Here is a 23,694-nt window from a genome sequence, read left to right as displayed (position 1 = left end):
GTTTATAATCTAATCACACACAATCATAGCCTCATCTCTCGTCTGGTGCAGATCAAAGTGTGGCTTAAAGGCGACGGCGTGGAGCATTTCATTTAGATGCCAAATCATCTGAGCGATGCAAACGCAATTGTTGATTCTACCAAGAAATGTGTATTCTCCGACATTGACATAAAACGTACACTCGTATTTCGGACCCGAAACATTTTTCTACTGGTTTGTCTATCTCTCTGCGAATCCAATCCAACCCAAATGTACTGTTACGAAAGCGAAGGAATCAGCACATCCTAACACGCTTTCTACACTTTTTACTACCGCACAAACACTCCCTCATACCACCCATGCTACTGACATCATCCAATTCCATCATATCTGCGAAAGCTGGGTCATAGTCCATCGTAAGCTCTGTCCCGGCTTTGATAAACTCTTGTGCGACAAATGTGAGATACGGACAATTCGTCTAAGAAGTGAAATTCATGATTAGCTATACAACCAATACTGCATAGACGAAAAATAAGCTTACTCCTGGTAGTGTGACATATACCGCCAGATAAATGATCATGTTCGGAGTACAAGAATGACTGTTACGTCCATAAGCGATCGGAAAGAATAGTGATCCGGGACTTCAATGACACGTACTTGACAAAATGAGTCCAATTACCTGTCGAGACAGCAAAGTCGGGAACGCCAATATTGAGATCACGTCAAGAAAATGAAAATGAGATGCTTACCATACGTCCTCGAGTCAATACTGTATTTATCTGCCATCAGCTCTTCGCCATCGCCATCTTTCAAGTCTTCTTGTCCATCTAGATCAAAAATGTACTCCCCATCTCGAGAGTTAGTCATTTTGTCAGCTACTTGACGGCTTCTTCAGAAAATGTTCAGAATATCGTTGTCATTTCTGAACTGCAACGTTACTCACAATAATTTCCTGTAGCAGAGAGAAAATTTGGCGTTAAGCATGGTAGGATAGAACAGAACAAACTTACCCGGAATACATCCCCAGTACCTTTCCACGTACAATATCGACAGCAGCACGAACGCCCCAGCCTTTTCCTCTTGTTTTGAAGATCTCTAATGGAACGTCTCGAGGCCGTTGAGATACACGGTTGATACAGCCAGGGCCACAACGGCAAGTCTGGACGGAGAAGGTTAGGAGAGTGTGGATCAACATAGAATAACTTACTTCATTACACTCTACTACCTCCACGTGTCTCGGTACGTTGAATGAGAATAATCCCTGTATGAACCTCATCAGTAAAATGTGCAAAAGAATGATTCAAAGATCGCACGGTTTTCGTGTACGCGAATATTTTCTGTCCGTCGTCATCCACTAACTCCGAAACACTCTGACAGTCGCATTGTGAAGCATCGCCGCATCGTTTGCAGTCACACCCGACTTGGAAATCCAACTTCGGTGGGTCAATGTAAGGTGGACTTACGAAGCATGCAATTAGGTCTAAGATGATGTTAAAGAGTCAGAGAACTTACTATTGATAGCCTTTTTCGAGGTAACAGAAACCCAATGCAAGAAAAGGGATTTCTTCATCATCCACGTCGTTCACAATCGTGATAGGTGCCGCACCAGCTGCACGAGCAATCTTCGTCCATTTCAATGAGCATTCGAGGCGCAAAAGTATCCTGAAAATATCAGTCAGTATCTGTTGTTCCGTAAATACATACGAACTACTTGACTTGTTCATGGGTGCCTTGCCTTTGTCGGCTGTTACTATGGTTGAACGTTCTCTGTCGTAACGGTGAGTGAGATGATATAGTACGAACAATGTTTTCACTGATACCTCTGTTGCTCTCCCATCTGATCAACTTCACTTTCTGAGACCTTACGTTTACGAGCGGTACGATCTTGAGGATCACGAATAGGAGTTGCTGTAGAATTCTTAGATTGTGAAGAATGAGGATAATTTATCTGCGCCGGTGGCGCACTCGGCCTCGAGTTACTCCTCGAAGATGACGCTGACATAGTTCGTGCGGATTGGCTTGGTCTCAAAGAGGAAGTTGGCGTTTGGGATTTGTTCGCATCATCCTGGCCTTGACTTGGTCCCCGACGTTGCGGCATCGGAGACTTTTGTTGCTGCTGACGAATAGTCGAGAGCCTCAGTCCTCGACCAGCAGGTGTTGTAGGAACTGCAGATGAAGGAGAGGAATGATTGTCCAGCTCCGCACCGTCGCCAAGCTTCTCTGCTAGGAGCTTGGCCATTTGTTCTTCAAGTTTCGGACTATAGCGTCTCCTAAGAGCAAGCTTATCCTTGTATGCTTGTGCGCGGAGTCGAGTCTCGTCGTTATGTATATCCACGCCCGAGAATGCGCCCAAGTCGATATCAATAGAATCTTTGAGTACATCTTCTCTCCGACGTCTTTGCATAACGCGCCACTCCCTGGTCAAGTTTGGATTCATTCGCTGCCAAGTTTGAGTGGTTCCATCCGCCCGTTTCCATCCGTCCCAATCGACCTATGACATGTAAGTCTTGGGAAGAAAGACCCAAGTAGTTCGAAATACCTCATACCTGTCTTAACGTCGATATTTGAAACGCGCATTGAATGAGATATGACTTACCGGACGTCTCCATCAGCATCCACTTCCTCTCCCACTACTTCGAAATACCATTCCTTACCCTCTTCACCCATTTCGTCGTTGGCTTCCGGGGACGGCGAATTCCTCCAGAAACTCTCATCGATGTAGGAGCCAGAAGAATCAGATTCCGACCTGTAAGTTACGTGGTTACATTCGCCCGCAATGAGTGAGATGGCAGTAGAACTCACATAAGTATGACTCCCGCAATGCAAGAACGCTAAACACTAATTCGCGGTGATGTCACGCGGCGCATGTCACCTTCTCATCATCATCCAACTTAGTAAGTCTACAAATCACCACTTGCCCGAGAACTAGTGACTTTAGATCTCCCAGTATCCTGAATTCTAAACCGCCAGTCGTCTATTACCTGGACGGCTACTGATCTATTGTTTATTCACTGTCTTTTGTTCTACTGAATGAAAATATTCCGAACAGTAGGATGGAACAACTACTGGATAATGATTCGCGAAGACAGACAAGGTTGTGTACTGAAGAACGAAATCGCAATATATCATATGCGCATGAGAGAGAAGTGAAAGGTCAGGACACGCTTGCCAGAAGTTTCATTACACATTGCTGATTGTCAGAACAAAATATTCGATGAATCAAATTTTCGGATAAGGATATTTATTACTGTCGGAATCGAGCCCGACGAGGCAACGACTGGGAAGCCAGCATACACCCGCGTATCTTTGTCTGGTACAAACAAAGGATCAGGCAAAATATATACGACACACTGTACTTCCTTGCAGTGATGTACGAAATTACTAATGGTGCCCAGCAGCTTTATATGCAGCTTCCATTTGCTGCAAAGCACGTCCCACTTCAGGTTCACTAACTCCGGCTTTCCTCACGTCTTCCGGCTTCAGGTGCTCTACCTCAGCATCCAAATGGTTAAACTAGTCAAAAGTCAAAGGAAAACTCGAAACACTACGGTTATAAACTCACTAAGGGTTCCTTCAAGTCGAGAAGCTGTTCCCTGATGCGACCTGGATTAAACTTCGTAGGATCGGTTTCCACCTCATGAAGCGTAGCTTCAAAGCCATCTAATTTATTGTGAATGACGTCGTGAGCATCCTTTTCCTCTCTAAAATTCATTGTTTGATTCAAAACGGGAAAAAGAAACTCTTCCTGATGAAAAAAAAATTCCTTAAGTGTTAAAGACTGGAAATGTATGCAACTTCGATCATACCTCGACCGTATGGTGCATGGTAAGAATGCGACTCCATGCCCGGTAATTATTCACAAAGGTTGGCAAATCTTTGTCTGTGGCGTCGTCTGACTCCAGATGTTTTATTATATTTTCCAACCCGCGCTGGATATAAGAATGCGCTGGAGAGAACGATAAGCGTCATGGTGGCACGGGTGGTCAAAGATTCTTCCATACCGAAACACATGGTAGAGTGTAACGAATCGATTGGGTTGCCAGGAAGAATCATCCTTGAAGTGTCTTGGGGCAGGGGTAATAGGGTAATGACGGCTTGCCAGCATTTATCTTGTGTCTGACCGTTGTGCCAAGGAATCGATTACACAATAAACGTAATCAGGCCTTCAAATTCAGCGGCCATAATCAGCCCGCCTCCCACTGGGCCACGGCCCACAGAGGGTCATTGACTCATCATATCATCGGTCATACTCAAACAGATACAGGCTTTCTATCAGGGGTACGAGAATTAGGTTTGACTCCTGAGTCCCTTATGTAATATAACCTAGTTAAGTAGGTATTTTGATATCATATCATCCTATACTTAGAAGTCGGAACGGGTTATTCTTAATGAAGACTAATAGATACGAGATTTAGAGTCGGTCTACATATGTCGGATATAAAATAGTTATCCTCACAACTGTCTGCGGTGTGATTGTTAACCAGACTGCCAGGTAAAGAAAAATTGTGAGCTTGATAGCGCACACCTTGATCGCCTCTGATGGACAATGGCTTGGAGATTGCTAAGGACGTTCATGAGCGATCAATCGACCGCAAGTCAATTCCTAGAGATACTCACAAGTGGCTGATGAGATGCTAAAGATCGTTGTGAAAATGGGGCTACAAGTTGCAGTGCGACTTGTTCAACTTGAGGACGCCGAAGTGAGTAATGGTATATATGTCATGACAAATAATGCTTTGACGACCACCAAAAGATATTGGTTGACCGGGCGTGCGGGATGAATCCAGGTAAACCTACGAGGGTCGAATATGTCAGTATAGGGCGCCGTTATGTGTAAATTAGTTTTGTCAATCTCTTGAACGGAGCCGAGTTTCTCGTAAAACCGAGGAGTCGGTGAGAGAACGGAGCCGCCTTGGTATACAGCTAGAGAGACGGTGAGAGACAGCGGTAGATCATCTGAGAGATAATACGAGCATCTTACCACCGAGAAACCGGTGATTCCATTTGACTTTTGCGGAAGTGGTTAATACGGAGGTGCTTTGCTTCCCCCCACCCCCCTCGTTTGCTAATGGACCATGGAGGATAAGTCAACTCGTTTAAACGGTACGAATTTGCGGACATGTGCGACTCTCGGATTTCGCTTATGCGAGTGTGATAAAGGTCAATCCGGCCGAACACTGCTTGAGTACATGAGCGCTAACATCTCGCGATTGATTTTTGATGACCCATCATAATGCTCTATAAATCTTTAATAAATTCACTGCCTCCAATGAGTTCTGCAAGTTGTGATCCGGAAAGAGTAAACAAGCTAGAGTAAGCTCCAAGGACTTGAATAGACATATAAAGCCTACTGCCGAAAGGAGGAAAAATATGTCAGGAGAGGAGAGAAAAAAGGCGGTCAATCATGATCTCCGCGTTAATACTAGAGGAACTCTGGTTGGACTATGACCTCGAAAGAAACTTAGTAAGAAGCGTATGATTCATTGGGAATGACGCACGTCAATGTCAACAAACGAGTAGACTTGAGCAATCTCTTTTTCTTCACGTCGAAACTCTCATTTGTAAATTGAGGTTCTTCTTTCACCGTGATATTATACAGAAACACAAGCATCGTGATGACTGCCACACCTTCCATCTCGGCAAACCTGTGTTTTAAACATCGCAATGTGTCAGTACTTTGCGTTGAATTGTAGAGAAACTCCACGCACTTCCTCCCCAAACAAGCCCTTGCATCAGCACTAAAGGGTAGAACCGCATCTTTATTCCAATCGGATTTCATGAACCTATCGGGTCTGAAAGTAGAAGGATCGTCCCAATATTTAGCTACATTAAATCGGAGAATAAGTTCAAACGCAACTTTCACAATGATTATAAAAAGGGCAAAGTTGCTACGTACGATTGTAGTGTAACCCTAGCAAGTCAATATTGATATCTATGCCTTTTGGTACTGGTATAGTGACTATTTCATTTTTAGCATTGGTTGTAGTGAAACTAGTATCGGGGCCTGGTAGTCTTACAAGAGGTGGTAGGTCGGAAGACGAAAACGGGTGGGATTCGTACTGAAGGGAACATTCGCAGTATTTCATCAAATACACTAGAAGCAAATATAAAGGATCAAACGGTGCTGCGGTGTATACAGGGAAAAGAGAAGAAACATACGCTACCGGAAGTGCATTCATGGTCAAAACTGCCTCATCCCACACTAGCAGCTTGTTTCTCCAGCTTGTTTCTCTAGTGATAGATGGGATCAGTTAGGCCCAACCGGCCGGCGAAGCGAGCTGAGACATACCTCAGGAAAACTAGGCGCACAAATTTTCCTGTACTTCTTCCAAACCTCTCCCTCAGACGCTATGACATTGTAACCGAAGAATGACAAAGAATCATAATGTTCCATTGGTTTCGAAAACCTCGCACGATGAGCAGTAATCTCCTGGACGGAGTATGAGAATGACAACCATCAACAAAATGGTTTGACCACGCACTTTTATAACATTCCGGAAACACACTGACATGTGCAACAATGTCATAGCCGGCCCACGCATATACTTTCAAAGTAGACATTCAGTCAATCGTTGAATGAGAGTGGACAGCTTCAGCTTACTACCAGAGTGTTTATCACGGAAAACGCAGTTCACTCCCGGGGTAAAACCACGAATCCTGGGCATAAAGTACCCATACACACTGTTTGTATTCAATGCAGGTAGGTTCCTGAACGTCACTGTGTCTGAGAAGTGATTTCGGAAGCAATGCACAAACGAACGCACCGTACACTGCGGGCACGCAGCCTGAAAAGCTTCGCTCTGTGGAGAGCATAGACGACGACGAGAAGAGAAAAATAGCCGGCCCCGCACTGTCACGGGATGTTGATGATGGGGTCAAAACACATAAACTTACCTTTCATGTCGACTAATCAGAATTTTTGCAAACCGCGATCCAGCAGCCTGGGTTTGTCATTTCATTGGCGGCATCATCATGTTGCAATCATCCCCTGACTGATCATGACAGACCCACCGTCTCCCCTAATCTGCGTAATGAAGTTAACCAAATAATGTGGCTAGCATAGTGACTATGCCAAATCTGAATTAACCGAGTCCGAACTCGACAAAACCAGAAACTTACAGTAACACCCCAAGAAGTGGTAATCAATAACTTTACAGGATCTTCGCACAATATAACATACCAAACCCATCAAATAATCCATCAACACTCGGAGCAACTCAGTGTTCGCGGGAAGAGCCTAAACCCTAAAACCTCAAAACACCAACTTCTAGGCGCTAACGATTAAAAGTCATATTAATCATGCTAACCCGAAAAATCTATCAAGTACTTGATTATCACCAAAAAATATCCGAATAACAATTAGTGCTTCAATAATTCAAATAGTATTAATATTGCCAGCGTCGTCAAAATTCCTCTGATCATCATGGGTTGACCAGCGACCTTCGTAAGCTTACGAACTTCGAAGCGAGCCAAAGTCTACCCACTATCAATGATACGATACGCCAGCTATAAACCAAATACTTTATAAATAATAGAAGCCACACCAACTAAACTTATCTCATTAAAAAAGCCAAGAAGGCCACCAGGCTTATGAACGTTTGAACGGTGGTGGCCTACTCAAAAACCTTAACCAACAAAGCAACCAAACCAGAAAACCGTTGAGGCCAGGGGTCCGAAAAACACACTTAAATCCACAATTTCCACTCTCATCCGTCACATCCACTCAACCAAACCAAATCTGAAAATCATATACCACTACCATATCCAAAAACAAAAACAACACAACACAACAAAAACGAGCGAGGATAAAAAAAAGAAAAAGAAAAATTTCAGCGAATGCAATGAAACCCTAGAACCGGGAAAAGGTATACAACAAACAACAAAAGAAAAGACAGAGTATCCAACAAACACTATACAAAAAAAAGACATAGATCGACTGAACACGACACCATTGCGATACACAAATTGCACATAGTACTTCCATCGATAACACAATAAAAGGAAAAAAAAGAAATGGAAAACAGATTATATACAACACAACACCACAAAATCGTAACACAAAAAAAGCAAGTACTTGCAAAAAATGAACCTAGTGATGAAAAAAAACAGATATGTCGATGATAATATGACCTCTCTCCCCCACACTTCCCCAGTTGGACTGCATATAATATATACAATAACACAACTCATTGAAACTTTGCAAGAGCCGAGCAAAGATAAGTCAGTCATGTATGACTGAACTTTCGACAGATGGTATGAAAGATGGAAAGAAAGAAAGAAAAAAGAAAGAAAAACACAGAGGGGGATATGACGATAGAGAAACATACAAGCCGCAAAGAAGACTCGAAAATGTGAGAAAAGATAATATACAACACGCTGATTGAACAAAAAGAGGAAAACAAGGAGGAAAAGGGGAAAATATAGCAAAAAAAAACCCAATTTATACCATCCAAAGATCCTCATAGGTTCGTCTCGTTAATCAAAAATAGAGAGAAGGCACTCATACCTTGGCCCTAAACCCGTTCGATATATCAATCCATATCCATTTCCATTTCCATCCCATCCCAAGCTCTTTCATCCTTTACACTCTTGACGCTGGCAACAACAGTCTTCTCATATTCATCTTCTTCACGTACACTCCATCTTCCACCAAAAGATCCAACAGCAGCACGACCAAGCTGTACTTCTTCTTCATTCTTCCATAACCTCGGCTGAGTCCTATGATGACTATACCCATAACCTTTGCTGGTACGACTATACCGTCTGTTCAGAGACAACTCATCGCCACTCTCGACTTCCTCCATATCATTGTCGTTATCCTCGTCCGAAGCAGAACCGCTTCTCGACCTGGATGAACCAGAGATAGAACGTACAGAAGATCGAGGAAGGGACCATCCTCCTCCGTTTCCACCCATACCGGTAGAAACCGCAGCAGACCATGACTTGGAATGCGAGTGTTTGGTAATTGCGGTAGTAATCGGCACCGACATGGGGTGTGGTGTGCCGCTCGAGATCAACATATTGCTATTGCTATCATTAGAGGTGGGTACGCCAAGTAATCCAGGCCGCAGCTGCGTGACACCACCACCTCCGTGGTCGGAGCCCAGGCTAGCTCCCGCGGGGATAGCGTAATCATGCATACGGGGACCTGCAGATGACGGACGTGAAAAACCTGTTGTTGCAGGTACCGAGGACGAAACTGTTCCGGGACCAGACCCTGATATACCATTTACAGTCATGTGTGTCGCAGTAGCGGTGGATGAAGGTGAAGCCTTTGGAGGAGACATCATAGTACTTGGATCAGGTGGCGGTAGACTTCCGCCAGAGAGGAAAGATGGCCATAATGAACGATCATCAGGTAATGACGAAGATGTCGGAGAGAGGTGGGAAAGAATAGCAGCCGCCTCGAGTAATTGAACTTGCTGGTGTTTACTCAGTACAAATTTCGAAGCTTCGCGCCAATGGGGAGTGTGTTCCCAACGATGCTTGATCAAGCAGGAAGGGTGACGGTAGATCTGAATTAGATAATTTAATTTTTTGGCGTAATTGAATTAACGAAAGAACAAACCTTGGAGCAACTTTCGCACTTGTGTTCTACGCCTCGCTTCTTGCCAGAGCCGATGGGGATGGGCTTGGCATCTGTGGGAGGCGTGGAATGCAGGATGTTGCTGCCGTCGCTGAGGGGCACAGCCTGGGCGCCGACGGAGGAGTTGAGGAGTTTAGAAGTGTGAGCGGGAACTGGAGGTGAGCTGGAGAGAGACAGCGAGGCTAGAGACAGCGCTGGCGGACTGGCGTGCATCATCGCAGGACTGCGGCAGGAAATTTGAATTAGTCATTGAAAAGATATCAACCGGGGCTTACGAGGGTCTCGAGGCAGCTTCTCGGGCATCACTCAGTCTCCTCCCTCGCTTTCCAGTCGAGGCGAGTCTGCGATGGGTCTTGTGCGAGCTCCCTGTGCTGGTGCTGGTCTGGACGGGCGGCGGACTGGGAAGGGCGTCTGGGAGGCTGGCTAGGGCAGAATCTGGTGGTAGGGGGATGGGGTTGACGCTGGCGGCGGCGATGGAGAGGGAGAGCAGACTGTCTGCGGCGGCGTCGTTCTGTACAACGGTGAGCACCATGGGGGACAGAAGGAAGGAGAGGACGTACATCCATAATCGTGACGGGCAGCTGAGAAAAGAAACTCTTGACGCCCATCATTTATACCCCCGCCTGCCTTTTCTGGCCATTTCTCACCGCCTCTTGGCGGCAAGCCTTTTCTTCTGTCTACTTGCTCAATTATTCCAGTGACTCCACCCCGATTCTGGACACGATCTGGACAAAAACCCGTCAAGATAAGAAGCACAACACCCCTGAAATGAGTTTGCCGATCACTCTGCCTAGGCTAGTCCTACTTTTCCAACCCCGGGTGAACTCAAAAAAACAAGAACGCCTGGCTTCATTCCCCTTTCTCCTGATTTATGTTCCGAGACCGAGGGATACCGATCTACTCATTTACATTAGCTCATGAGCTTACATGACCCATCTGGGTCAGTCATCATCACCGGCGGTAGACCATTGACAATTACGCGGATAACTAAAAATTTGCACAGCAATGTGTTCAGTGATTCATTCAAAGTGGAAACCGGCGCCCCCGAGCGTGCCGAAGCTTGTGACGCCATGCAGCGGTCAAACATTTTCAGAAAATGAAAATGAGCATTCCCTGAATCTAATCTAAAATGTCTGTTTTCCTTTTTTCCTGAAACTCAAGCCATGATACTTACGTCCTGTATCGTATGCGCATTCGTACCCCAGAATATATATTTATCTACCGGTCTCCAAGTCACCGGTAATCATAATAAAAAATAGTCAAAATCCCTCGGCCATTGGATCTATGTACCGTATCAACAATGTTATTCCATCAAAAGGGTTAAACGAAAAAGTGTCGCATTGCCATCTCGGGTGATATATGATATATGATAGTTCAATTCGTTGTACATTGACATAGATGAATGTACAAAAATAGGACATAGTACAGCGAATTTACCCCATCTGGTCAAATAGAAAAGCCACACAAAAAACTCAAAGTTGGAGCTGGCGATTCATAGTAGAGACAGTCAGCAACTCATCTCGAGATGAATTTGAGTGAGCGAGTTCCTGATTCCATATATAATGTCCACCAAGTACACACACTAACATCTTAATTCCACTTATCAAGCCATCAGCCGCATGAAAGCCTATAAGGCTCACTGAAAGATTAAGAGTATTGACTTACGATCACTCAGGAATACGTAGTCACAAGGATAGTATACGGAGGGATACGCGTATCGAAATACAAGGAGGAAGTTTATGGGAAAGGGAAAGCATACCTCACTGTCTACGTTACAGGTCTTTATAGTGTTCTATTATTAGCTGTTAGTAAGTCGTAAGCATAGCATGCTTACACCACGATTTCCTGACAACAACGTGCTCTCGATGCAGACTACCATTATCGATAGCGCTCCCTGTTCAGACTAGAATAATATAGCGCGTCTCGGCGTTTATTACCTGCTTTTTTGTCCGAAGTATGGGCCTCATAAGCATGACCCCACTCTCTCCAATCATTCAGAGCCATCAACTAAAGCAAGCTGAGATGGGTTACTGACCGTATCTACTGTAATACCACCCTTGAATGTATCACCGTACTGTTGCTTTGACTAGCTGGTTAATCGTCGAAATGTTACAAGCGCATTATTACCGTTCGATTGATCGATCCCAGGTGAAGTTAGATCGGAGTAACATTTGTCCTCTTAAGTATATTGGACGTCCTCACAACAGAGCCGGGAAAAAAGCTGTCAACTTTGGCTATATTATATTCGATTCCTACAACTTACTATACTTACTGGAGAAGACAAGGAAAACATGAGATAATGCCGGAAGTTAATTCTCGATTGTGGCCGGATATTGCGTCTAGAGTAGGACGTCCGACTCGTACTTAGAGATAGGGCAACACGCACGGCGCGACACACGGGCACACGCCCGAGAAAACACATCGCGCTCGTTCCGCGTCCTCGTGCGTTGTTCCATTTAAGAATTATTACATATATTTGAAGCGTGAAAAACAAAGAAAAGAAATCAAAGGAATGGTTGCAAAATCTCTCTCGCCAATTCTTGGTTACCAGGCGATTCATACCGCGTCATCCTCGAACCTTGCTGGATCATAAAACTCCAATAACCTGCCCGCAATTTCTCTTCATTACTTTCGCCTTCGCCAACGTCTTCTGGCCTGTCATCCCAATGCGAACTTACTAAAATCACTTTCCTATGCCACTGAGATCCACATAATTTTTCGAGATCTTGCGAAGAGCGGAATTTTAATCTGTTGTGTATCTCTTCATTCCATATATCGTGCATGTATATGACACCGTCTAGCTTCACATTTTTGCCGTACCTATAGAAAAGCAGTGAAGTAATTTCTTTTATACATCGAGCTGATGATACGCACTTTTGTCTCAACCATATAGCCAAACTTCTAAACTTCGTATTCTCATCATTACCACTCGAATAATCAAACCCCGGTGTATCAATCATGATAACACTTGTGTTCGTATTGGGCCTTCTCAACAGAGTTGGAGGAACGGCTTTAAAGTCCTTTGTAAATGGCTGTAGTGATGCATCGGGGGCAACGCCCTTATTATATGCACCCGTCACATCATGGATGAACTAGATTTTTTCATATTTGTTGACCGTCCGACTACGAGCGTAAATGCACATAGAAAACACACCTGACTTAAACCCGAACCTGTACGACCTACGACTCTAAAAGCGATTATTGGGTTTCAAATAAACCAAATAATTATGTGAATCGAAACAAACGTACGCAATCAACTTCGGCGATCCTTCGTTAACCTCGGGACTAGGCTCAGTAACTGGACCTTCATTCCGACTCTTTCCATGTTTTCCCCCCCCGAACCGTGATCCAACAGCCTTCGCCACACCCCCGATAAATCCAGAAATACCAAATGTCATGAGATGTTCACTGAACTTATTCTGCGAGAGAATGTGCGTATGCGAATGACCTTCTAGTCTAGTGACGAAGATGGCGAAGTCGAGCGATAGATCAGAAAGTAGGGGGGGGGGGGGGCAGGAATCGACGTTTGATGAGAGCCCTTTCAGGCTAGTTTTATGAAGAAACGAGCGCTATTATCAGCAGCGGATCAATTCATCCCGGGCCCGGGGCTTGATAGTTTCGGGCGGTTAAAAGAAGGATGTTCAACACGCAGATGCCTCGTTCAATCAGCGATTCGGCCTCACTTTCTGCTTAGCAGTTCCATATTAATTCATCAAATCAGATCTATCATTTCATATTCCAGCGATATACAAATACAAGATACTATTGGGCGACATGGCGCTCAGCTTGTTTATTAATTGGGGGATAGGGAAGTCAACCGACGTCGACGTTATTTTTATAAATTCTATTGGTGTGAAACCTCGCGTTGAAGGCCAGGTAGGAGAAGAGGTGAAGAGGACCTGCCACGTGCGTACTTCAATCATGTAGTACGAGATCAAGAAAAGTCACGGCGAATCATAATCGATAATCGCTTCCACTCCCTTCTTTACTCCTAGAAGTCAACCGTCTCTCCAACTCGTCCATATCAACCCTTTTTCACCTCCCTCCAAAACAAATCGCCTCTCTATTCGATTCCTCATGCAAACTTCCTCACGTCGCATCAACGAAAATCCCTCTTCATCCCCCAACCTCGAAATGATACCCTTTACAAATGCAGCTTCCTATCCAAGAAATAAGCATTCGCAATCACACGAGTTTTCAATTTCTCCAACTCTTCTCCAACTCCTCTTTAAATCTTCCTCGATCAACTTTCGCATTCATAACAAAAAATCCCAAGCATTTATTCAGGACGGATTTATGTATCTTCCCATCTTTGAGTCTAAAGTACGTATCTTTAATGGTGTAATTTGATGTTGTCCAAGCTCTCGGGAGGGAAGCCTGAAAATTTAACAATATATAATGGATGGCTTTCTGGATTTTCCGATGTAGTATTTACGATTACTGTACTATGAATAAATCTATTAAATCCTTCGAATCATGTATTATACTGAACGACCTCTCAGTAAATCGGGAAAACTTTCAGTTCTGCGTATATGATACTACATTCGTTGCCATAGCATCTCTAATTTCACGAGTTGCATCCTGTTGCCACATCCCAGAAGGGCTATCAGTAAGAATTAGCTATAATATTGTACTCGATTTCGAGACCCAGCCCCGTACGACGTACAATACTACAACAGACCTAGACACATGGCTTTAAGTAAGACACTAAATATACAGTACAGAAAAGACAAAGAAAACGTACTAGGAGTTAATTTACGAATTATTATATGTATATTTGAAGCTTGAAACTCAAAGCAAAGAAATCAAAGAAACGGCTTCAAAATCTCTCTCGCACACTTATGGTCTCCAGGTGACTCATACCGTCTCATAGTTGAACCTTTCTTGATCATGAAACTCCAATAGCCCTCTCTCAGGTGCTTTTCCCGATCTTCACCATCGTCTCCTAAGTTTTCACTCCAATGCGAATTTACCAAAATTATTTTCCTATGCCAAGAAGGACCACATAAATGTTCGAGTTCTCGCGAAGAGAGGAATTTTGATCGGTGGTATATCTCTTCGTTCCATATATTGTGCATATATATGACTCCGTCTAGTTTCATTCTGGGGCCATACCTAAATCGAACTCAGTGAGCAATTTTTTTTTTCATAGATCGAGCTGATGGTACGCACCGTTGTTTGACCCATATAGCCAAACTTCTCAACGTCGTGTATTCATCATTGCCTCTCGAATAATCAAACCCAGGTGTATCAATCAGAGTAATGTGTGTGCCCTTGTTAGGGCTTTGTAACCCAGTTGACTCCATCGAAATGGCTTTGAAGTCCCGTGTATATGGCTGTAATGATGCATCGGGGGCAACGCCCTCCTCATATCTATTCGTCACATCATGAATGAACTAGAAGTTTTCAAAATTTTTGACCATCGCTACCATCGTAAATGCAACAAGAAAAACACACCTGACTTAAACCCGAACCTGTACGACCTACAACCCTTAATTATTGGGTTTCAGTGAACCAAGAAATGTATGAACCGAAAAAACGTACGCAATTAACTTTGTCGGTGGCTGCTGCGACCGTTTGTTGGGCAAATTCTGTCCGGAACCCTCTTTCCGGTCCTTTCCAGGTCTTTTCGAGTCAGCGCTAGTGGTTTTACTCGGTTTCCGTGATTCAACAGGTTTCGTGGCGCCAGGGATCGGTTTTCTAGCTTTGGGAAGACTGATGAAACAACCCATATGAAGTAAAAAGTTCGCCTTCGATTATTCTGCGAGAAATGTGTTTATGCGAATTACGTTCCAGTCGACGGAGAATACGAAGAACGTGGAGCGTTGAATGGGGAAGGAGAAGGGAGCTAGGAATCCACGTTTGAGTAGAACTCTTTCTGGTTTTATGAAGAAACGAGTATCAGTGGCAGATCATGTCGCTGCGAAACATCGGACTTGCTGTCAATTTTGGGCGGCTAAAAACAGGCAGGCACCACGCAGTGATAGTGATACCTCGTGCTGGCGATTTGGCCTCATGTAGTACTTCAGCTTGTACACGTAACTTCATTTGATCAGACGTCACGGTATAATTCAAAGAATGTCACAAACATAACGACATGGCTTAACTGTGGGCATGAAACATTGGTTGATGTTCAACTTATCATATTTAGTTGCGGATAGGGAAATAAAATCGACTATAAAAATTGTCAGGATGTTTCCATTTCTATTGGCGTGAAACCGTATCATATGAAGGATAGCCTTGCGTTGAAGGTCAGTTCGAAGAAAGGTGAAGAGGACCCGCCTGCGTACTGGTTTGTATATGTAACCAAGTAAAAATTACGAATCATTGTCGGTCGGCTTCTTTCCTCCCAGAGGTCAACCATCTCTCCAACTCGTCCACATTCAACTCCTTCTCCACCTCTTTCCAAAGTAAGACCGCCTCTCTATGCAATTCCTTATACGCCTTTTCCTCAGATCCAATCATCGAAAATCCCTCTTCCTCTCCCAATCTCCCAATAATTTCTTTCATAAACGCAGCTTTCCGATCCAGAAAATCGTCAATCTGCTGATACGTATTCTCCGACACATGGATTTTCAAATTCTCCAATTCCTCTTTCAACCTTCTTTCTCGATCAACTTGTGCATTCATAACGAACGGTTTCAAGATTTTCCAAGCGTTTTGCGAAGATGGAGTTTCGTATTTCTCCATTTTTGATTTACGTGCCCTCATCCATGCCCAATAAGCATTGATTTCCGATTCTTTGAGTTTCGTTCTCCCTGGTTCGAGATCGTGCCAGTGAGAACTTACGAAAGTGATTCTATCCCAATTGTTTTTGCCGCATAGATTTTCGATGACTTCGTGGCGTGGAAGAAAAGTCGGTCGCTTGGGTAGGTCATCAGTGCATATGTTATGCATGAATACAAGACCATCAACTTTGGTGTTTAATGGTTTACTTGAAAGAAAAATCAAAAGCTCGTTCGTTCTAGATTTACTGGTGGAAATAAATGGATGCGGACGTACAACATACGAATCCATGAAAGCAGCTTTTGCAAAGCGGCATGTTCATTGTTGGTACTCGCATAATCGAATCCGGGGGTATCGATGAAATACAAAGGAAAGTCGGAGAAAATGATACCAGGAATCGTGAACCCAAAGTCTTGAATACTGACAGTATATGGGTCCGAGTCCAAGCGACCTTCAGGAGAAACGCCCGTCTCGTATGACCCTGTCGCGTCATGTATTAGCTAGCAATATCTTTGAGTTTTGGAATTCATGATGGAAAAGAAGATAGTGATTCTGACTTACGCGACTCATCCCTGACCCTGTCTGTCCGACGAGACTGCAATAAAAGACATGTCATCAACAGCTATTTTTGCCGGCGTCATCGCTAGCGCACGCAATAAATATTCCTTTAGGCACTGGCTTCCGATACGTGTCAAAGTCCCTTAGCCGAAATCGGGTCCCCCATAAATTAGGAAACAAATGGCTGAAGGCATTTCCCATTTCTGTCGAACATCCACAAAGTTAGTGAAGTCGTTTATTTTCACTCTAAGAGGTATGACCGTCACCTATCTGATAGCTTTGAGAAAGAAGAAGGTGCACGCGCAAGTGTATCGAATCCAACAGTGTGCACACGTCAAGGCTTTTATGGCCCGATTACAGCCTGAGCTAGAATTTAAAAGCAACATGCTTGATACACGAGGTAACTTGTCTCGGCGTCACTTCTGCCATGGAACTGCCCGAAAACATCAGTAATCGATCAAAGTGGAACAGAGCTAATCAATGTGACTGACTTTGTGGAAACGCCCTTCGCCTATCTATTTAACAAAAGCTAGGATTGTTAGATCGTTGGCGGTGAAAGAAAGCTGCGGTGAAATGAACCGAGAATAAATACATGCCCCAGCATAGCAGACAAGCAAGGAGAAGAGTAAGGAACCCACACCAAAACATGCCTGATATTATTCGAACAGGATCTACTTACATGCTGGTATAGAGAGTCGTTGAGACCGAGCCAAAATATTAAGGATCTTCAGGATCTTGGTTCCGCTCGCCCGAGGTCATCCATCTCTCCAGTTCCGTCACATTGAGCTCCTTCTCCACCTCTGACCAAAGCAATGTCGCTTCCTTATTCAACTGGGTGTATTTCATTTCTTCATCCGCCGTCATTGCAAATCCTTCCTCCCCCAACCTCTCAATAATACTATTTAACAAGGTCGCCTTTCTGCGCAAGAATTCACCGATTCGTAGATAAGCATCATCGGCCAAAGGAACATGAACCTTCAATTTCTCCAACTCGTCTACTAGCCTTTTTTCTCGAGCGATTTGCGCATTCATGACCAGCGGCTTTAGGATTTTCCATGCATTCTCTGCAGAGGGGGGATCGTATTTCGCCTTCTCTGATTTATGTTCGGCCATCCAGCTCCAGTACTCATCAATCTCGGCTTTTTTCTCCTCTTCATCTTCCGACATAAGGTCTTGCCAGTGAGAACTCACGAAGACGACTTTATGCAAGCTGTTGCTGCCGCACAGGTCTTCGATGGTGTGGTTACGCGGCGTATAGATTGTACGGTTATGGAGTTCGGAATTGGATACGTTATGCATGAAGATAAGGCCATCGATTTTGGTATTCATGGGTTTGCTGGAATTTTGTTGTTCAGTTGGATGTGATACGAAAAAGAAACAACAGATCAGACATACAAGAGACGAACCCAGGAATGAAGTTTTTTCAAAGCGATATGTTCATCGTTGTCGGTCGTGTAGTCAAAACCAGGAGTATCAATGAAGTACAATGGAAAATCGGAGAATGCGAGGCCAGGAACCGTAAATCCGTAGTCCTGGATGCTGACCGTATACGGCTCCGAAGCAAGGTGGTCTTCGGGAGACACATTGGTCTCGTATGACCCTGTCGCGTCGTGTATTAGCTATGTAGGAAAGGATTTTTGAGTTCACGCTATCAGGGTTGTCAAGATCGCAATTTCGACTCACGCGACTCATCCCAGATCCTGTCCGTCCAACGAGGCTAATGAAACAATGAAAACTACATCGAGCGGGAAACAAATTACGGACGTACGCGATAAAAATTCCATTAGGCGTCGTCTTCCGGTATGCTTCAAAACCCTCCGGGTTAAATCTGGTCCTCCATATGTCGGGAAATAATTGGCTGAAAGTGTTTCCCATTCCTGAATTAAAGGGGGCAGGCGGTTCATTACTTCCGTAATTTTTATAATGCGAATAGCTCCCACCTGTCTCGATAGTTCAGAACGAAGATGACACCTGCCACGAAGTGTTTGCATCATGCCAGCATCAAGGCCGTTGGATGCCTCCCATAAGGCGGGCACGCCTTGTATGCGAGGTGATCGTCACTTGGACGTATGAGGTGGAAACAACTGGAAGTTTGATATAATTAGACGGAAAGAATTCTGATTTGTTCCTTCAGGTGGCAAAGAAGGATCAAGCCATGTCGACAGGTTGCCGCTTTACATCAAAATGAGGTCCATTCAGGATCATCATTTAAAGTTGTTTAAAATGCGACATTTGATATTTCTCGTCTCCCTCAAGATTTGAGACAGTGATATGAACTGGTCTAACAGGAATTTACCGTCAATATGGATTCCGAATTAACTAGGTGAGGAATACCTCACTCTTGCAAAACAACCAGTCTCAGGCTCTCTATCTTCTCGCTGTCGCCCACGTAGTCAAAAGAACAATATTATACAGGTCAAAGACTCGCATGATATCGAATACGTTGAGCTCGCCGTCGCTCTTCAAAGAACCCTGCTGCCGACTTCTGCCTGCTGTCATACTGAAGGCCGCCAACACCGGACTACCGACTACGTCCCCTTACAGATGCCTTGTTATCAAACGCTATTAGGTGCCTCAAGTTCCGGATTTTTCTTCGCGAAAAATGGAATCAATCAGGAATGGAACTACGCGGTGAAGTGGGGTGTTGACTTACAGCTCTTGTCAAGCTCCTAAGCGCTTCAACGATGCAGAGTACGATGAAAGTTGACAACAGTGAGCGACTTCAATGAGAATCAGGACATGGATGGCGGAATTGACAATGAAATAAAGGATCAAAAACTAAAATACACGTCGCTCTGCCTCTAAACCTACTGATTATCTACTGGTCAACTTCGTCCAATGCACCACGATCTACTCTCGAGTCTATGTCTATCAACTTGGTTCCTTTTTTCGCCACTTCTCGCTGCTCTTTTCTCTCCGACGTCATCCTATGCTATCTTCGTGTCACTTGTGGTTACTCTTTGCTTACTCCATACCCATTTGCTCCTCGGATTCTTGTGTGAGAATAGGTCGCTCATGATTGATACCGAAACGAGACCAATGCTTTCACGTGCAAACGCCACAGCTACTCTATCCGCGATCTCCTGCTTTACCTCACATCTTTTGGTCATACTCATGACTCAAATCGGGAAAGGTCGCCGCGCTTCTCTTAGGAAAAGATCACCAGGGTCGCAATACGGTGATAACACACCCGATTGAGAAACAAACCCAGGGTTTTGGAACGTGCATTGTTGTTTTATATAAACTCTCACAGTCTCATGTCTTTAACCACTCCCTCATCGACGTGCCAGTGATGTTCGGACAGCTATTGTCTCTACTCGCTGTCATCTATGTTATTCGCAGAGCGATTCTTTTCAGGCGGTCTGCCCGCAGTCTAGGGTGCGTTCGCTCATACATTGCTTTGAAACCTCTGCTGAGACACAGCGATTTTCAGGAATCTTCCTGGTTATAGAGTATTCGTGAATACGAACACTATCTATGGGTTATTCATGCCCAAGATCCGGGGTTTTTCACAAGGAGCTAGCTCTTTTTACCTTGACAAACACTCCGGTAAGCCGACGCTGTCCACGCCCATTCAAGGATGGAGATGAAACGTTCACTTCCAAGTATATGCTTGGGCCGGCTGTGACATTGTTGCACATGTTAGTGTGTTTCCAGACAAAGTAGATATCTTCGTGGCAGACGCCAATGTTATAAAAGTGCGTGTCAATCATTTGTTGATGGTTGCCATTCTCATGCTTCGTCTGGCAGGAAATCACCACTTATCGCGCGAGATTTCCAAAACCAGTGGATTATTATGATTCTTTGTCATTCTTCGGCTACAATGTCGTAGCATCTGAGGGAGAGGCGTGGAAGAAGTACCGGAAAATTTGTGCACCTAGTTTTTCTGAGGTATGTCTTAACTCGCTTCGCCAGCCGATGGGGCCTAATTGATCCCTTCTATGACTAGAGAAATAACAGGCTAGTGTGGGATGAGGCAGTTATGACCATGAATGATATATTTGACAATGCTTGGGAGAACAAGGAACGGGTGGTTGTTGATAACTTCCTCGATATCACGCTTCCGGTGAGGTCCTTTATCCTTTTTTTATTGGAAAAAAACACTCAAGTTGCTCAGGTGACACTGTCTATCATTTCTGTTGCTGGTTTCGGTCATAAAATGACTTGGAAAGGCGACAAGATAATTCCTCAGGGTCATCAGATGACATTCAAAGATTCTCTGTATATCGTTGCGACACATGTAATTCCCAAGGTAGTGCTCCCGGAATGGGTTATGTCATTGTCAAGCAAGACGAGGCAGATTGATTTAGGCTTTAAAGAGCTAAGGGTGCGTTTTCCGATGACAAGTGGATTCTTGGAGATTCACTGATACGCCAATAGTCATACATGGTGGGGATGATTGAAACGCGGAAAAATTCAGAGAAAGTGGAACGACATGATTTATTCAGTAATTTGCTGGAGGCGAATTCGGGTGATGGTGAAACTGAAACTTTGAGCGCTGACGAGCTGATTGGTATGATTTTCTCTTGTCCACTCTTCTTGATATTCTAATTTTTGTGCAGGCAATATCTTCATCTTCCTTCTTGCTGGCCACGAGGTACGTTAATTCTCGCCCCTGAGTTTAGCTATCTAATCATCACTCCATTACAGACCACAGCGCACACGCTTAGTTACACGTTCGCCCTTCTTGCTCTTTACCAAGATGAACAGGAAAAATTATATCAACATATCAAAAGCATCGTCAAGGATTTCCGAGCCCCTGTTTGTTTCAACTTCATCATATCAAGCGAGTAATTTCTGATATTTTCTCGTTTTGATATTTTGTCTACAGGTTTACAGTGATATGCCACTTCTGACGAGAACTCTCGCGTATGTCTGTTTACTCTCTACCTCGGCACCATTAAATCCGTCATATTTGCTTCTAGAGTATTTTATGAAACCTTACGAATGTTCCCTTCAGTACGAACCACTCTCGTTTTCTTTTTCTGGCCTACCACCCCTTACAATCTTCTTAGGTCACACACATACCCAAACGCAGCGCCGAAGATACCTTGTTCACTATCATCAATGCCAAAAACGAAATGGTTACTGTGCCGGTACCGAAAGGCACAGATGTCAGTATTGATGTGCCAGGGCTACACAATAATCGTACGTACCGATACTATCTGTTGTCTAGCAAGTCTGATTGTTTATTCAAACTTACGCCCGAATTTAATCTAGCTAAATATTGGGATGATCCTTCGACTTTCAAACCCGATAGGTTCATGAAACCGGATTGGAATAGAGACGCATTTCTACCTTTTAGTGGTGGCCCAAGAGCTTGTTTGGGTAGGAGGTGCGTTGAGTGTTTCCTTTGTATTTCATTTCAGAGTAGTGATGATAATTTGAAAACAGGTTTGCTGAAACCGAAAGTGTGGTGGTCATTTCGATGCTTATATCTCAGTATAAGATTACAGTGAAAGAAGAGCCTCAATTTGCGAATGAGAGTTTCGAGATGAGGAAGGAAAGATTGTTCAAGTCTACTCGCTTGTTGACGTTGACGTACGTGATTCCTGCTGAGGCTATATGTTAATTACTAAAATTGTTTTGGGGATTATAGTCCAATCAAAGTTCCCCTAGTATTAACAAGGAGAACGTGACGGATCTTCAGCCCCCAGTCTTCAGTCAGCCTCGGACGTTCGCCTTCTTCCCAGCCATCAAATACGGATAATTTACTTTAAACCTATGACGTTCCAAAGAAAGGGTCTGTGTATTATGGGTTGTGTAAAAGCTTAATAATTTTCCTGCGTTCTCTTGGAACTGTCCTTCCATCCACTGGTGGGGCGCTTTCAATGGAAGGTCCATAAGTTGAAGTTCGACATCTAATAAAATAGAAGTAGGAGACGTTATGGAAGGAAAGGCCTGGCCGCTTGATGGATGGCTCTCTGCCTTGAGCACTTGATCATTATTGAGATAGATAGCGAGAGATCTAATAGAATTCACGTTGACTACTAAAATGGTTCTCCTTCGACTCTCCATCAATAAATCGAAAAACAAATCTCTACCACCTCTTTGCTATTTCAGCGACATTGCAGTGATTTTTATTGCGTACCCTTGTCGTAAGGTGAATGCACGTCGATTCGTACGTATTAGTGGCGAGGTGAGTGTTTCATTGTGTTAGGGCGACTGTGACTGAGATGTCACAGGTCACACCTGACCTTAAGAACTATAGAGGAAAGTGACAAAAGTTATATTAGGCGTGAACCTAAGAGAACTCGACAGAGTCTTCTACAAGTTTCTACCTACTTTATATACCTAGACTACGGCGCACAGACCAACTACCCTAGGTAACTTTATTTATATACTGACATGCGAAAAGAAGTACGTATGAGAAAATAAACTAATTATACATTTGACATGAGAAAAGAAGAGTGGAGTAAGAAGTAAGTAAACACAAGTACATTGATCATAAAAACGTCAACAACACCAAACAAACCATAAAAGTGTCCACAGGTACAAACAACTTATCTAAGGACGTAACCTTTCGTACCAATCCCTGCCGAAGTATGTTGCCATTACTTCTCCACACGGGCACATCGTAAAGAACCGGACCGGTTCCCAACGACGGAAGTCCGGGTTATTCCATCGCTGCAATATCCAGGGTCTCTCCAATACTTCGTCCCACATTATCAACGTCACTCTTCCACACACTACACACCTACGATCCTCTAACCTCCATCCGTCTGGTCGGGGTTCTCTTCCGATAGCCACCGCCGCTCTCCTCCACTGTACTTGCTCCGCATGGTTCGGAGGTAGGAAAGAAAAGATAAGATCAATGAGCTCAATTGGTAAATCTCGCGTGGTTT

The 23,694-nt window shown here is 44.1% G+C and overlaps 8 protein-coding genes across 8 annotated transcripts; 1 reads left to right on the top strand and 7 right to left on the bottom strand.

The window, feature by feature from the left end:
* Positions 1-9: 9 nt before the first annotated feature.
* AGABI2DRAFT_180791 (hypothetical protein) lies at positions 10-2,815 on the bottom strand (the record flags this gene model as incomplete). The annotated part of the gene is made up of 16 exons (XM_006455918.1): positions 2,782-2,815; positions 2,576-2,725; positions 2,526-2,529; positions 1,800-2,470; positions 1,696-1,746; positions 1,492-1,641; positions 1,293-1,437; positions 1,187-1,240; positions 990-1,138; positions 923-931; positions 729-868; positions 637-658; positions 521-578; positions 318-457; positions 180-254; positions 10-136 (listed from the first exon to the last, which is right to left on the bottom strand). Coding segments are annotated over exons 1-16 (1,947 nt in total). The 5' UTR covers positions 2,784-2,815.
* A 2,625-nt stretch (positions 2,816-5,440) lies between these two features.
* Positions 5,441-7,180, bottom strand: AGABI2DRAFT_145954 (hypothetical protein; the record flags this gene model as incomplete). Its single annotated transcript, XM_006455917.1, has 9 exons — positions 5,441-5,624; positions 5,688-5,802; positions 5,876-6,073; positions 6,462-6,524; positions 6,581-6,703; positions 6,744-6,829; positions 6,874-6,920; positions 6,991-7,056; positions 7,160-7,180. 9 exons carry the CDS (start codon positions 7,178-7,180, stop codon positions 5,441-5,443), a joined length of 903 nt encoding a protein of 300 aa, XP_006455980.1.
* Positions 7,181-8,510: 1,330 nt separating this feature from the next.
* Positions 8,511-10,097, bottom strand: AGABI2DRAFT_188069 (hypothetical protein; the record flags this gene model as incomplete). Its single annotated transcript, XM_006455916.1, has 4 exons — positions 8,511-9,178; positions 9,206-9,494; positions 9,548-9,788; positions 9,841-10,097. The coding sequence occupies 4 exons, from the start codon at positions 10,095-10,097 to the stop codon at positions 8,511-8,513; spliced, it is 1,455 nt and encodes a 484-aa protein (XP_006455979.1).
* A 1,920-nt stretch (positions 10,098-12,017) lies between these two features.
* AGABI2DRAFT_210646 (hypothetical protein) lies at positions 12,018-12,540 on the bottom strand. The gene is made up of 2 exons (XM_006455915.1): positions 12,440-12,540; positions 12,018-12,385 (listed from the first exon to the last, which is right to left on the bottom strand). Exons 1-2 carry the CDS (start codon positions 12,523-12,525, stop codon positions 12,070-12,072), a joined length of 402 nt encoding a protein of 133 aa, XP_006455978.1. The 5' UTR covers positions 12,526-12,540; the 3' UTR covers positions 12,018-12,069.
* Positions 12,541-14,370: 1,830 nt separating this feature from the next.
* On the bottom strand, positions 14,371-14,871 carry AGABI2DRAFT_77160 (hypothetical protein; the record flags this gene model as incomplete). The annotated part of the gene is made up of 2 exons (XM_006455914.1): positions 14,371-14,680; positions 14,738-14,871. The coding sequence occupies 2 exons, from the start codon at positions 14,869-14,871 to the stop codon at positions 14,371-14,373; spliced, it is 444 nt and encodes a 147-aa protein (XP_006455977.1).
* Positions 14,872-15,889: 1,018 nt separating this feature from the next.
* On the bottom strand, positions 15,890-16,861 carry AGABI2DRAFT_121884 (hypothetical protein; the record flags this gene model as incomplete). The annotated part of the gene is made up of 3 exons (XM_006455913.1): positions 15,890-16,499; positions 16,568-16,791; positions 16,853-16,861. 3 exons carry the CDS (start codon positions 16,859-16,861, stop codon positions 15,890-15,892), a joined length of 843 nt encoding a protein of 280 aa, XP_006455976.1.
* A 705-nt stretch (positions 16,862-17,566) lies between these two features.
* AGABI2DRAFT_121883 (hypothetical protein) lies at positions 17,567-18,724 on the bottom strand (the record flags this gene model as incomplete). Its single annotated transcript, XM_006455912.1, has 4 exons — positions 17,567-18,185; positions 18,245-18,468; positions 18,533-18,566; positions 18,618-18,724. 4 exons carry the CDS (start codon positions 18,722-18,724, stop codon positions 17,567-17,569), a joined length of 984 nt encoding a protein of 327 aa, XP_006455975.1.
* Positions 18,725-20,141: 1,417 nt separating this feature from the next.
* AGABI2DRAFT_121882 (hypothetical protein) lies at positions 20,142-22,559 on the top strand (the record flags this gene model as incomplete). The annotated part of the gene is made up of 15 exons (XM_006455911.1): positions 20,142-20,227; positions 20,283-20,398; positions 20,456-20,547; positions 20,600-20,740; positions 20,799-20,915; positions 20,967-21,176; positions 21,230-21,362; positions 21,412-21,446; positions 21,500-21,610; positions 21,681-21,718; positions 21,775-21,808; positions 21,865-21,997; positions 22,070-22,184; positions 22,244-22,390; positions 22,460-22,559. 15 exons carry the CDS (start codon positions 20,142-20,144, stop codon positions 22,557-22,559), a joined length of 1,608 nt encoding a protein of 535 aa, XP_006455974.1.
* Positions 22,560-23,694: the final 1,135 nt, after the last annotated feature.

The sequence above is a fragment of the Agaricus bisporus genome, assembly GCF_000300575.1.
Source record: "Agaricus bisporus var. bisporus H97 unplaced genomic scaffold AGABI2scaffold_12, whole genome shotgun sequence".
Classification (NCBI taxonomy): Eukaryota; Fungi; Basidiomycota; class Agaricomycetes; order Agaricales; family Agaricaceae; genus Agaricus; species Agaricus bisporus.
Note: the sequence above shows the minus strand (reverse complement) of the source record. Positions and strands in the feature narration are given on the sequence as shown.